This window comes from Nomascus leucogenys, chromosome 5 (assembly GCF_006542625.1).
Source record: "Nomascus leucogenys isolate Asia chromosome 5, Asia_NLE_v1, whole genome shotgun sequence".
In the NCBI taxonomy this organism is placed as follows: Eukaryota; Metazoa; Chordata; class Mammalia; order Primates; family Hylobatidae; genus Nomascus; species Nomascus leucogenys.
In genome coordinates, this window is record NC_044385.1 from 11,897,084 (window position 1) to 11,909,606 (window position 12,523).

The 12,523-nt window shown below is 36.7% G+C and overlaps 1 protein-coding gene across 1 annotated transcript in view; it reads left to right on the forward strand.

The window, feature by feature from the left end:
- The window catches only part of ERO1B (endoplasmic reticulum oxidoreductase 1 beta), a 66,782-nt gene that overhangs the window by 42,163 nt on the left and 12,096 nt on the right, over positions 1-12,523 (forward strand). Inside the window, exons 7-10 of the mRNA XM_030812642.1 lie at positions 3,281-3,401; positions 3,852-3,898; positions 6,842-6,853; positions 9,459-9,485. Coding sequence (XP_030668502.1) covers positions 3,281-3,401; positions 3,852-3,898; positions 6,842-6,853; positions 9,459-9,485 — 207 coding nt within the window. The remainder of the gene's footprint in view (positions 1-3,280; positions 3,402-3,851; positions 3,899-6,841; positions 6,854-9,458; positions 9,486-12,523) is intronic.

A 12,523-nucleotide genomic window follows, 5' to 3' on the forward strand; every position in this document is an offset into this window, starting at 1 on the left:
GCGGAGGTCATAGTAGAGGGCCAGATAATTTAGAGAGAATGATCTGAATGAATGATGCAGCTGTGCAAACTGAGACAAGTTGCAGTTGAGGAACAAATGAAAATCAGTGTCACAGATGGCCCAGGGATGAGGATGGGCACTACCAGCTAGTGTGTTTGTAGAGAACTTGGCCTGTAGATGCTTTCTGCCACACACGTTGCTCACTCTGGATGTCAGTATAGAGCAGAGGTTGGTAAGCTTTTTAAGAAAATGGACTAATGGTAACTATTTTAGGCTTTATAGACTGACTATAGGGTCTCTGTTGCAATTACTCATCTCTGCCATTATGGTGTGAAAGCAGTATGTAAGCAAATGAACATGGCTGTGTTCCATGAAAACTTTATTTACAAAAATAAGCAGCAGGCCAGATTTGGCACGCAAGCTGTAGTTTGCAAACTCCTTGTTACAGGTTAACAAAACCCACTCTTTTCATGATTTGAAAAAGTATTACAAGATTTTTTTAAAAGTATTGATTGAACTAAGGGAATAAACATTAAGAACATTGAAAGTGTAAGTCTTACTTAAGTAGTTATAAAAACTGATATAATTGAGCTGTGTGTCATGGTGAGCACCTGGAGTCCCAGCTACTTGGGAGGCTGAGGCAGGAGGCTTGCTTGAGCTCAGGAGTTCGAGTCCAGCCTGCACAACAAAGTAAGACCACATTTCTTAAAAAAGAACAATGAAAAACCTGATATAATTGATTTTCCTCTTGTGATTCTTTTAGCTCCCTTAAAGTATATTTTAAATCATCATGGTTTAATATCTGAATCATGGTTTTTCTTCTTTATTGGTTATTTGGTTGGTTTTCTTGGGAGAAGAGGTTGGTACTAGTCCAATTTGCACGTTTGTAGAGGATTCTATACACATGTAGTCCTACATGTACACACACATACACAAATTATTTATAAATATGTACATATATATGTGTCAGAGAACATAAATTAATGTTATATTTAATTGTGAAGCTTATATATAATTCAATTTTGCAGATGAATTTATTCAAGAGCAGCTTATGGAGATTAAAACTATAGAACTTAGAGACTAAATACTGAATTTTAAGATTTTTTTTCTTTACTAAAAGCCATACTTTCTTTTTTTTTTTTTTTTTTTAAAAAAAGCTGTTGCCCAGGCTGGAGTGTAGTGGTGCCATCATAGTTCACTGCAGCCTCCGACTCCTGGGCTCAAGTGATCCTTCCACTTCAGCCTCCCAACCAACTGGGACTAGAGGCATGTGCCACCATGCCTGTATCAAAAGCCATACTTATACTTAATAATATGAATTTTTATTTTAAATTAAGATTTTAAAAGTTATTGTTTTTGAGCCCTGAGTCAATCTGTGTTCTTGGACAGTTTTTTCTATCCATCTGTAAATTGTTTTCTTTGCCTTGTTTTTTATAGTGGAGTATCTTTACAAATTTAGAGCTAGAAATAGAGCCAGTATTCTTATAGTCTGCAAAATCATGTTTCCATTGTCTAAGTTATATACAACCCATTTAATATAGTAAATTGTTAGTTATCCTTGTATTCTTCCTACATCATGAAAGTGCCAGGCGGGTGGATCACCTGAGATCAGGAGTTCGAGACCAGCCTGGCTAAGATGGCGTAACCCTATCTCTACTAAAAATACAAAAAATCAACCAGGCATGGTGGCGAGTGCCTGTAATCTCAGCTACTTGGGAGGCTGAGACAGGATAATTGCTTGAACCCAGGAGGCGGAGGTTGCAGTGAGCTGAGATCTCACATTGCACTCCAGCCTGGGTGACAAAGCAAGACTGTCTCAAAAACAAAAGTGCCAGGTAATTCTTGGAAGGCATGGATCAAGATGCTGTTTTGCCCTTGTGATCATGGATAATCCCAGTATGTGGTCATTGACTGTCCAGGGAATACTGTTTACTGACAGGAAAATATACTATCAGGTAATGAAAGAGAGACATTTAATGACCATATTTGACTCCTGTTTTAAACCAGCTGCCTCTGTACTATTGTTTAAATTCATGATAACAAAAGGTAGTAAGTATATAAATAAAGGAATATATCTGTGCCGTCATACATAACACTTAAGCATGTATGGATTATGAGCATATATGTGTGAGGCATGGTCATTATAATTTTTCTTTAGCTATGGAAAGCACGTTTCCCATTTCTATTCAGAATGTGAGCTTCAATAATTAAGATTTTTTTAATCTTTTGTATTCCTCAGAGATCTCAATTAAAATGTCCAAATAGGGCCGGGCACAGTGGCTTACACCTGTAATCCCAGCACTTTGGGAGGCCAAGGCAGGCGGATCATGAGGTCAGGAGTTCGAGACCAGCCTGGCCAACATAGTGAAACCCCGTGCCTACTGAAAATACAAAAATTAGCCAGACATGGTGGTGCGCGCCTATAGTAATGGCTACTTGGGAGGCTGAGGCAGGAGAATCGCTTGAACCCGGGAGATGGAGGTTGTGGTGAGCTGAGATTGTGCCACTGCACTCCAGCCTAGGCGACAGAGTGAGACTCTTGTCTCAAAAAAAAAAAAAAAGTCCAAATAGTGCAGATCAGGTAAATACTCATTTGGGTTTCAATATGGAAAATGGTTATTTAGTTTTAAATATTTCAACAAGTTTGTGAAAGTTGTGCCTACTGTGTTTTAGTTTGAGAGCGAAAAAAGCACTTCAATATGTTAACATGAGTAAAAATAGTAATATATAACTTTTAAAAACTAGAGCATGGTATATAGCTTTATGAATAATCAGATTTGGATCACAAAGTTACGGAGCCATTTACTTCATAAGTCCAAGCAGAGAGTAGCAGAGAAATCTCTATTTTTAATACAATGTATGTTACAAAATGTTCCCAAGTGCATGGTTAGGTAGGTATATTCTTAGAGAAGAAATCATATGAAATATTAAAGCAGGTTATGATTCTGTTTGGTCTTTTCAATCCTGGGTGGTTAAAACTTAAGAAATGATTCATGTCTCTAATAAGGTGAAGGGGATGTTACATTACTTAAAAGAGCACTGCATATCCAGAGGAAATGGAAGAGTTGTTTTTTCTTGTCTTATGGAATTTGTCCAAGTTATTACAAATCTTGCGTCAAGTACAGTCACAAGTACACTAACCACTATACCATTTAAGTTGGAGAATACTTGAAAAGCATGACATTTCTCTTACCTTTGAGTAGTCCGGTTTGCTTTGTACTGTTAAATCTTAGATAAATGGTGAAATATAGATGGTTTTTATGAATTGTTTCTTGTTCAGATGAGAGATCTCCAGCTGCTCAGTATGTAGACCTATTGCTGAACCCAGAGCGTTACACTGGCTATAAAGGGACCTCTGCATGGAGAGTGTGGAACAGCATCTATGAAGAGAACTGTTTCAAGTAACTGGAGGGGGTGGGGGAAGAAGGAACGACTGATAAAGAGAGGGTCGGGGGAGGCCGGGTGCTATGGCTCACGCCTGTAATCCCAGCACTTTGGGAGGCCAACGTGGGTGGATCATCTGAGGTCAGGAGTTCAAGACCAGCCTGACCAACATGGTGAAACCCCATCTCTACTAAAAATACAAAAAAATTAGCCGGGCATGATGGCAGATGCCTGTAATCCCAGCTACTTGGGAGGCTGAGGCAGGAGACTCACTTGAACCCGGGAGGCGGAGGTTACAGTGAACAGAGATTGCGCCACTGCACTCCAGCCTGGGTGACTAAGTGAAACTCTGTCTCAAAAAAAAAAAAAAGAGGGTGGAGAGGGGAGTATTTGTTTCTATTGGAATAAAATTATACACTATAAAAGTTAAAACATTTTGTGTTCAGGTATTATGCTTTCTTTTTCAGGCCTCGATCTGTTTATCGTCCTTTAAATCCTCTGGCGCCTAGCCGAGGTAGGTTTTTCATATGTACATTTTCATGCTTTTCATTGTTTATAAAATGTCTTTATAACTAAACTTTATATTGAAAAAACTTTCATTTTTATATTTTGTTTAATTTGCATGATGAACAAAAAGTGTAAGATTAGTTCATAGTCAAGTCTCGAGATTTCTAGGCATGTTGTTTTACATAATTACTGTCATTTATTGAGTTCCTGCTCTGTGTCAGACCCTAAACTAGGAAGTTTATGTAAAATAATTAAAATACGTGACTAATCAATATATATCAAAGATTTCCTGGGGACTTATTAAAAAATCTGGATGCTCAGGCCCTATGCTATACTAATTAAGTCAGAATCCTTGGAATGAGAACACCAGGCATTGGTATTTTTTAAACTCTCCACATGGTTCCAGTATGCAACCAAGTTTGACAGCCAATGTCTCGTAACAGTGCTTCTAGACTTCAGTGTGCATACAAATCACCTAGGAGCCTTGGTAACATACAGGTTCTGATTCTGTAGATCTTGGGTGAAGCCCAAGAGTCTAACACGCTCCCAGGTGCTGCCTCAGGTACCGACTCTTGTGCCACTTTGAGTAGGAAAAATGTACAAAAATTTTAGAAACTTTAGCAGTGCTCCATATCTGTACTGTCCAATAAAGTAACCAGTTTCCACATGGGACTGTTGAACACATGAAATTTGGCTAGTGTGAAACTGAATTTTAAATTGTATTTAATCTTAGTTTATTTAGATGTAAAAGCTGTATTGTCGTTAAACAGAACCTTACTGTTTTGGTAAGACTACTATAACCTACGCATCTTGTAACATATTTTTGTTGTAGTGTGCGTATACTTTTGAATTTTTAAAATGTGGCTATTAGAAACATTTAAGTTAACACTTGTGTCTGGCGTTATATTTCAATGGAACAGCATTACTGTCATCAGTGGGGTACATCCTCATTCTGTAGGAAGCAAACCCTGGGAGCAACTCTATCTTGACCTGCCATTCCAGTGTTCTCTTTAGATGGGGAATGTTTTAAGAAATTTGATTTGCTGATCTAAATTTGTATCTTTAGACCTTTCTGAGAACCAAACAGACTTGGAAGGGCTGACTGCATAGACTGCTTTTTCATGCTGACTCTGTCACAATGTGGCAAATACTCATTTTCCCCAAATTCACATTGAAACTGCCTAGAGAAGGAAGTTGGTTCTGAAAAAGATGTGCCTGGCTTCTTATCCTTTGTCTCTTTTACTACCTTTGCCTCACAACTTTGCTATATTCAACTTAAAGGTTTAATTATACAACATTTTATAAAAATTGAAGCAATATAGTAGTTATATAAAGTGAAAAGGGAAAGCTCTTCTATTCCATAGTACGGAGTTTGAAAGACCTTTTCTACAGCCACTTAATACTTTCAAAGCAGAAAATACAATTTTTCACTTAAGAAAACCATCAAGTCCTAAGAAACACTTCACTTCCATGTTAGTGATATATCAGAGACATAACATTGCTGGAAAGGTGAGGGAAAGGAAACTACTACATAGAAAAAGGGGAAGGGAAGAGGAGAAAAGAAGAAAACTGAAATAGGAAAGAAGACAAGACTAGGTAAAGAGAATGGTTCCTAGCTGTTATAGGAGTACTCTATGAAGTAATTAATAGCTCTTGCTGATGCTATTTACCTGCTATCTCCATTGAAATTGGTTGATTAATAGTTCTTTAATCTTCTTAACTCTTTCTTCCACGTTTCTGAGTCATAACCCCTAGGCTTATACAACTATTTTCTAACAGATTTTGAGCAATAGTAACTTTTGTCCAAAAATGAAATCTTATTTCAGAACCCACATAATAAAGCTGATAGGCAGAGCTGCTGTGTCGCCCTAGAGCCCAACCTCTGGCCTCTTCCCCACCTCTAGGCCTCCTGGAAGCAGCACCCTGCCCAAAGGTTTCACTGATTACAGTTTGGGATATACTCTTATTGAGGCCTATCTCTGCTGAGGAGCAGTAATTTAAAAAGAGAAAAATATTCCAGGTTGGAAACAGTAATGTTCAGAGAGGATTGTGTGCATAATGATTAAAGGAGCAACTTTATACAGGAATTAATTAATTAATTATTGAAAATAGTGGTCTTTATGACTGTTTTTAGTTGCTTTCTGATATTATTTATTGTATTTTAAAATGTGCAAATCTTTTTTTTTTTTTTTTTCTTGAGACAGAGTCGTGCTCTGTCACCCAGGCGGAGTGCAGTGGTGTGATCTCGGCTCACTGCAACCTCTGCCTCCTGGGTTCAAGCAGTTCTCTGCCTCAGCCTCTGAGTAGCTGGGATTACAAGGTGCCCATCACCATGCCTGGCTAACTTTTGTATTTTTAATAGAGATGGGGTTTCACTATCTTGGCCAGGCTGATCTTGAACTCCTGACCTCGTGATCCTCCCAAAGTGCTGGGATTACAGGCCTGAATCACCGTTCCCAGACTTCTTTTTTTTTTTTTGAGACAGAGTTTTGCTCATGTTGCCCAGGCTGGAGTGCAGTGGCACGATCTTGGCTCACTGAAACCTCCACCTCCTGGGTTCAAGCAATTCTCCTGCCTCAGTCTCCTAAGTAGCTGGGATTACAGGTGCATGCCACCATGCCCAGCTAATTTTTGTATTTTTAGTAGAGACAGGGTTTCACGTGTTGGCTAGGCTGGTCTCGAACTCCTGACCTCAGGTGATCCACCCACCTCAGCCTCCCAAAGTCCTGAGATTACAGGAGTGAGCCACCATGCCTGGCCAAAATGTGTGCAAATCTTACACTCTTTGGCCTATATTCTGATTAAGAGGACTCATTTGCAGGATGTCTACTCAGTGACCAAGGTTCGTGATATAATTAATAGTTTAACAGTTTTAATCTCAAAAAATAGTACTAGGATCTGAGCTATGTAAGACATTTTCTAAAATCTTTTCTATTATTTTCTCTTTTAGGCGAAGATGATGGTGAGCAAAACTCAAGTTTGTTTGCTTCAAGTGTAGAGGAAATTTTTTGTAACAATCAGAATTTGATTTTTCCTTTATGTAATTCAAAGAAAGTATTCTATTTTCTAAGAAAATAGCTACTAATGAATGGTGACCAAAAAAGAGATCATTTTATATATATAAAGTTATCCTATGTTAAGAAAAAAAAAAAAAAAGACCATTTTTCCTAAATGCTTAGCTTGTAAATCAGTTCACATTACAAGTTCCCCATTTTCTGGTTATTATATAATTTACTTGAATATGTTCTGAGGAAGTGGGGAGAAGGAGTTAAGGTAGTTTTACCAGATAATTTGTCTTGTGACCTCTTTATTTTCTTATTGACTTTGAAATTTCTAACCTCAGGTATCAATATAATACTTAATTTGATGACAAGCAATTTATCAACAATTGATTACTGAATGAATGTTGGTTAAAAGATACCCCCAAAATAGCCAAAATAATTATTTCAACTGAATGTTTACCTCTCTGTGTTCAGGGGCACTGATGGGCATTGTCCAGGGTAGGAAGATGTTTAAAACATGGTGCTTTCCCTCTAGGAGCTGAGGATATATAGGATAGTAGGAAAGATAAGCACTGTACATAAACAATGGTAATGAGGTAAAGAAATACTCCATACGTGGTACAAACGGTAGGTGATATATATAGCTCCTTAGAGGAGAAACAGATCGTATCATGGGAGCAATGTGGGAAAGCTTACTGGAGGAGGGGTAGCATTTGAGGTGAATTTTGAATAAAGGGACAGATTTAGATCCGTATAATTGGATAGTGCATGTTGGCGGAAACAGCATGCAGCTGGGAGTTGAGAAAGGCATGTTTAGGGAGACAGTAAAGAGACCCTTTTAGTAGTAGGTAAGACTATATAGTGGTAGTTTAAATTAGATTGATAGAGGCCATATTTTTTAGTACATTGGGTACTAGACTTTTCCTTTTGGCACTTGAGCTATTTTGAATCACAAGTGATATAATAAATGATCCTTACCATATGCTGAATGAATTAATTTGTTAGATATTTTCACTGTTGTACAAAGTATGAAGACTCTCTCAGTAGGCAAAATAATTCCCCACCATCTAATTTATCCCTAGACTCCTTACTCAGCTCATCTGAGTGTTTGGTTTTTCTATAATTTCTATCGTTCTCAATTTAAAAAAAAAAAAAAAACAGTAAGAATAGGTAACTCAGGAAGTGCATTAACAATTTTGATTCTTATTGACTGTTCTCTTTTCTTTCTTTTTCCCCCACTCAGAAGAAGGTTACAGGGCCAGGAATGGTTCTTTTTTTTGTTTTTTAAGTTGACAAAAATTATATATTTTTATCATGTTTAACATGTTTTGAAATATGTATACATTTTGGAATGGGTATATTGAGCTAATTAGCTCACATACCATTTTTTGGCGAAAACACTTAAAACCGCAGCAATTTTCAAGAATACAATACATTGTAATTAACTGTAGTCACCATGTTCTACAATAAATCTCTTGAACTTACTGCTTTTCTTTAACTGAAATTTTATATCCCTTGACCAGCATCTCCCCGACCTCAGGAATGTTCTTCAGCATTAGTACACAGATTAGTCAAGCCCTTCTGTATTCTATTAACATTAACTTTCCTGAAGAATTATATTGAAAATTAAGAGATTTTTTAGCTGTCCCCTAAAACTTATTAGTCTTAGAAAATTGAGGAAATATTCTTAGTTTTATTGGATTAGGAAAAATGGAATAATAGTTCGATGTTTGCGTTAATTACAATTATTTTTTTGGAATATTTAAAAAGCACTGTGGTTGTTATGAAAAGCAAATTTGAGATTGTTAAAATGTTTGCCCCCATGTTTTCAGATATTTACACCTTCAATGAATAAGATTTATATACTTTTTTTTTTTTTTTAAAGAGGCAGGATCTCGCTGTGTTGCCTAGGTTGTATCCGAACTTCTGGGCTCAAGCAATGCTTCCCCCTCAACCTTCTGAGTTAACTGGGACTACAGGTCCAAGCCACTGTGCCCAGCTCATAATATTTTGAGTGAAATGTTTTCTTAAAAAATTTAATAGTCAAAATATTTGTAAAAACACTCTCTTAAAGTTACTTAAATTATTTGTAGGCTTTATTTCCTAGAACCATATGGCTATTTTTCTATTCTACCTGAAGCAGTAGACATTTTAGAGAGATTACTTAATCTGTCATTTTTTTTTTGTTTTGTTTTGTTTTTGAGACAGGGTCTCACTCTGTCACCCAGGCTGGAGGGCAGTGGTATGATCTCGGCTCACAGCAACCTTAGCCTCCTGAGTCCAAGCAATTCTCCTGCCTCAGCCTCCCGAGTAGCTGGGATTACAGGCCTGCACCTCCATACCTGGCTAATTTTTTGTATTTTTAGTAGAGATAGGGTTTCGCCATGTTGGCCAGGCTGGTCTTGAACTCCTGGCCTCAAGTGATCCACCCACCTTGGCCTCCCAAAGTTCTAGGATTACAGGCATGAGCCACCATGCTCTGCAGAAATATTTTATAAACCTAATTTATTCTACTATATAAATGGCCATATAATATTTTAATCCACTTTTCTCTCTCTCTCTCAGGAGAATCATTCTACACATGGCTAGAAGGTAAACAGTCTGTTCTAAATTTATTGGATTTTTTTTGTAAAAAATCCTGATTTATTTGGCATATTTTTGTAAGGTCTAGGATTTTATTACCTAGTCAACTAATTTGGACAGTGTTTGAAAAAAATAACGTGTTTTAGGTTAACATATGGGGATAAAATTATGTGAAAATTTTGAAGACAGTGGTCAGCTAAACCAAATACTGTCATCAGGTTTTCATAACTGGTTCCCTAATCTTATTTCTGTTCTGTATGTAATGTTCATTCAAACTACTTCTCTAGTAACGAGTATGCAAAATATTTTAAAAGTGGAGACATTCCTTTTAGAAGGAAGTACTTTTTATATATAAAATTAATGGAAGATAAATATGAATTCAAAAGTTCAAAACATGTTTGCCACGTTAATATAGTCTAACCTTGTCTAATTAAAAGGTAAAGCAATATAGATCCTGATGTATTAGATGCTTTTGCATTCTTATACTTCCAGTGTTGAAAATATCAAATGCTATTAATGGAAAGGTGAAATGTTGGAGGATTTTAATAACTTAGGTTCATAACTGGATATATGATGCTTTTAAAAATTTACCTTTCCATTGGTATATTTTGGAGTGGAATTGCTGGGTCATATAGTACATGCATATGTTCAGCTTTAATAGATATTGCCAAATAGTTTTCAAAAATGGCTATACCAATTTATACACCCTTCCCCTACCCTAAGAAGGAAATGAGTTTCATTTCTGATTATCTGTTTTAAAACCTTCTTCATGCAGCCTCCTATTTGGAATTAAGTTATACAGCTTTCTCTCCAATACCTGTATCTTTTACCTCAGTGATGCTTCGCTTCAGTTTGCCTTGGACGGACTCTGGATATACCAAATTCATACTGTTTTTCTTGCATAATTATTATTAGTGCTCCTTTCATTTTCAATTTGTCCTCGGTTAGAGGGAGATGAAAAAAATTCTAAAATTAGATTGTGGAGATGTTTGCAGAACTCTATGAGTGTAATAAGAAAACATTGTGTACACTTTGCTTGGGTAAATTTTTTGATATATGAACTATATCTCAATAAAGCTGTTTTGATGATTTTTTCTAGTTTGGATGATAAAAAATTACCTTACCAAATTGCTATTAGTTTATGAAATTAAAAATTAAAATATATTAGTAACAGATAAGCAAGTAGAATGACATAGGAAAATTGATATTTCATAGCCATAACCTTATAGGAATACTACAGAGTAAAACTAATTCTATTTTATGCATGTCAATTGGTCATGTTATCTTATGAATATTATCTTTTTTTTTTTGAGTCAGAGTCTCGCTGTCGCCCAGGCTGGAGTGCAGTGGCACTATCTAGGCTCGCTGCAACCTCTGCCTCCCAGGTTCAAGTGATTTTCCTACCTCAGCCTCCCAAATAGCTGGGATTACAGGCACCCGCCACCACACCTGGCTAATTTTTGTATTTTTAGTAGAGACGGGGTTTCGCCATGTTGGCCAGGCTGGTTTGAACTCCAGGCCTCAAGTGATCTGCCTACCTCAGCCTCCCAAAGTGCTGGGATAACAGGTGTGAGCCACCAATACCTGGACTATTTCTTTGTAATGAACTATGCGCATATGTTGGCCATTATTAAGGTGAACATTATTGATGTGCAAATTCTGTTAGGAGTTATATGAGAAAATCTCTTATGTAGAAGATGTTTAGCTTTGTTTAATAAGCTCTACTCCTCTAAAGACACAAATTGTGGAAAGTAGCATTTAGGCTAGAAAAGGTAGTCAGAGACTCTTGAGTGTTAGTAATGAGAATGAAATTTAGAAACAATATTGGATTCTGTGTATACTATATCAACCATTCTTCCAGTCTTACTGTTGTATCTGAATATTGATACATGGTTCCAAAGAGCATTCCCTTATTATAGGCAACTGACTCAACCTTTTCTGAGATTCAGTTTCCTCATCTGGAGCGTGGAGAGGAGCAACAGGAATCCTACTAACTTACACTGTGAGTGTAGGTGATTCCTGTAAAGGTTCCTTTGGAAACCATGAATCCATGTCCAAATGCCAGATATTACTGTTACAGTAAACGCAACCCCTTTCTGAGAGTTCAGGTGCTGAAAATGAATTTTAATGAAATTAAATCAAAAGGAGGAAAAAGAGAACCATTTTCTAAATTGTGTAATTGAATTCCTCTATGTTGTTAGAAGTTGGTGGATTCTGCCTTGGTAAGTCAGCTTTTGCAGATATCACTTCAGAGTGAGATTGAGAAGGCTTTTGCCTGGACCTCAGTAATTAAAGATACCATCCAGCCTGGCACAGACTGTATGTAGGCCAGGAGAAGCTCTCCAGCAATTTCCTGCTAAGTGTGTTGTGTGTCTGGGTGCACTTAGTTGATGCATATTTTATTATTAATTTGGTTGAAGTTACCTGTTACCTGTTTTTCACAGTTTATGGAAATACATTTTTATTCCTCTCCACTCACTTATCCCCTACCTCATTTCAGTGTAGGGCTTTGGGGGCTTTGCAAATTATAACTGCCTCACAGTTTTCCAGGTCCTGGTTTGTAGGCAAATGGATTTTCATGAGTTTTGCTTTGCTTACTGTCCCTTCTCTAGTCTTTATCCATTTTATTGGACATAAGCACTGCCTAGAGAGAGAGGTTGAGAAGAAAACAAAGTGAACTTCAAATCTGATATTTTGTTGCTTGATAATAGATTTGATGAAAAGTTTTAGTAGAAGAGAAGTTAGTACTTTATGTATTAAATATATTCATATTGTTTGTATCCATTGTTATTGTAAATATTCAAAATTATCATATACTTTTAGGGAGGAAGCTACAAAATAAAATTGAATTTCTTTTGGTCCCCATCCATGACAATTTGAATATTCTAACAAGAATTCCCAATTAGGGAACGAGATCTCAAAAGAATTATTTTTTCCAATTAGAGGCCACGTGCTTCAGAATCATCTGTGATAGGACAGAAAGAGAGAGTGAATTGCTGAAAAATCTTAATAGACACAAAACCACATAAATACTCTTACATTAAAAA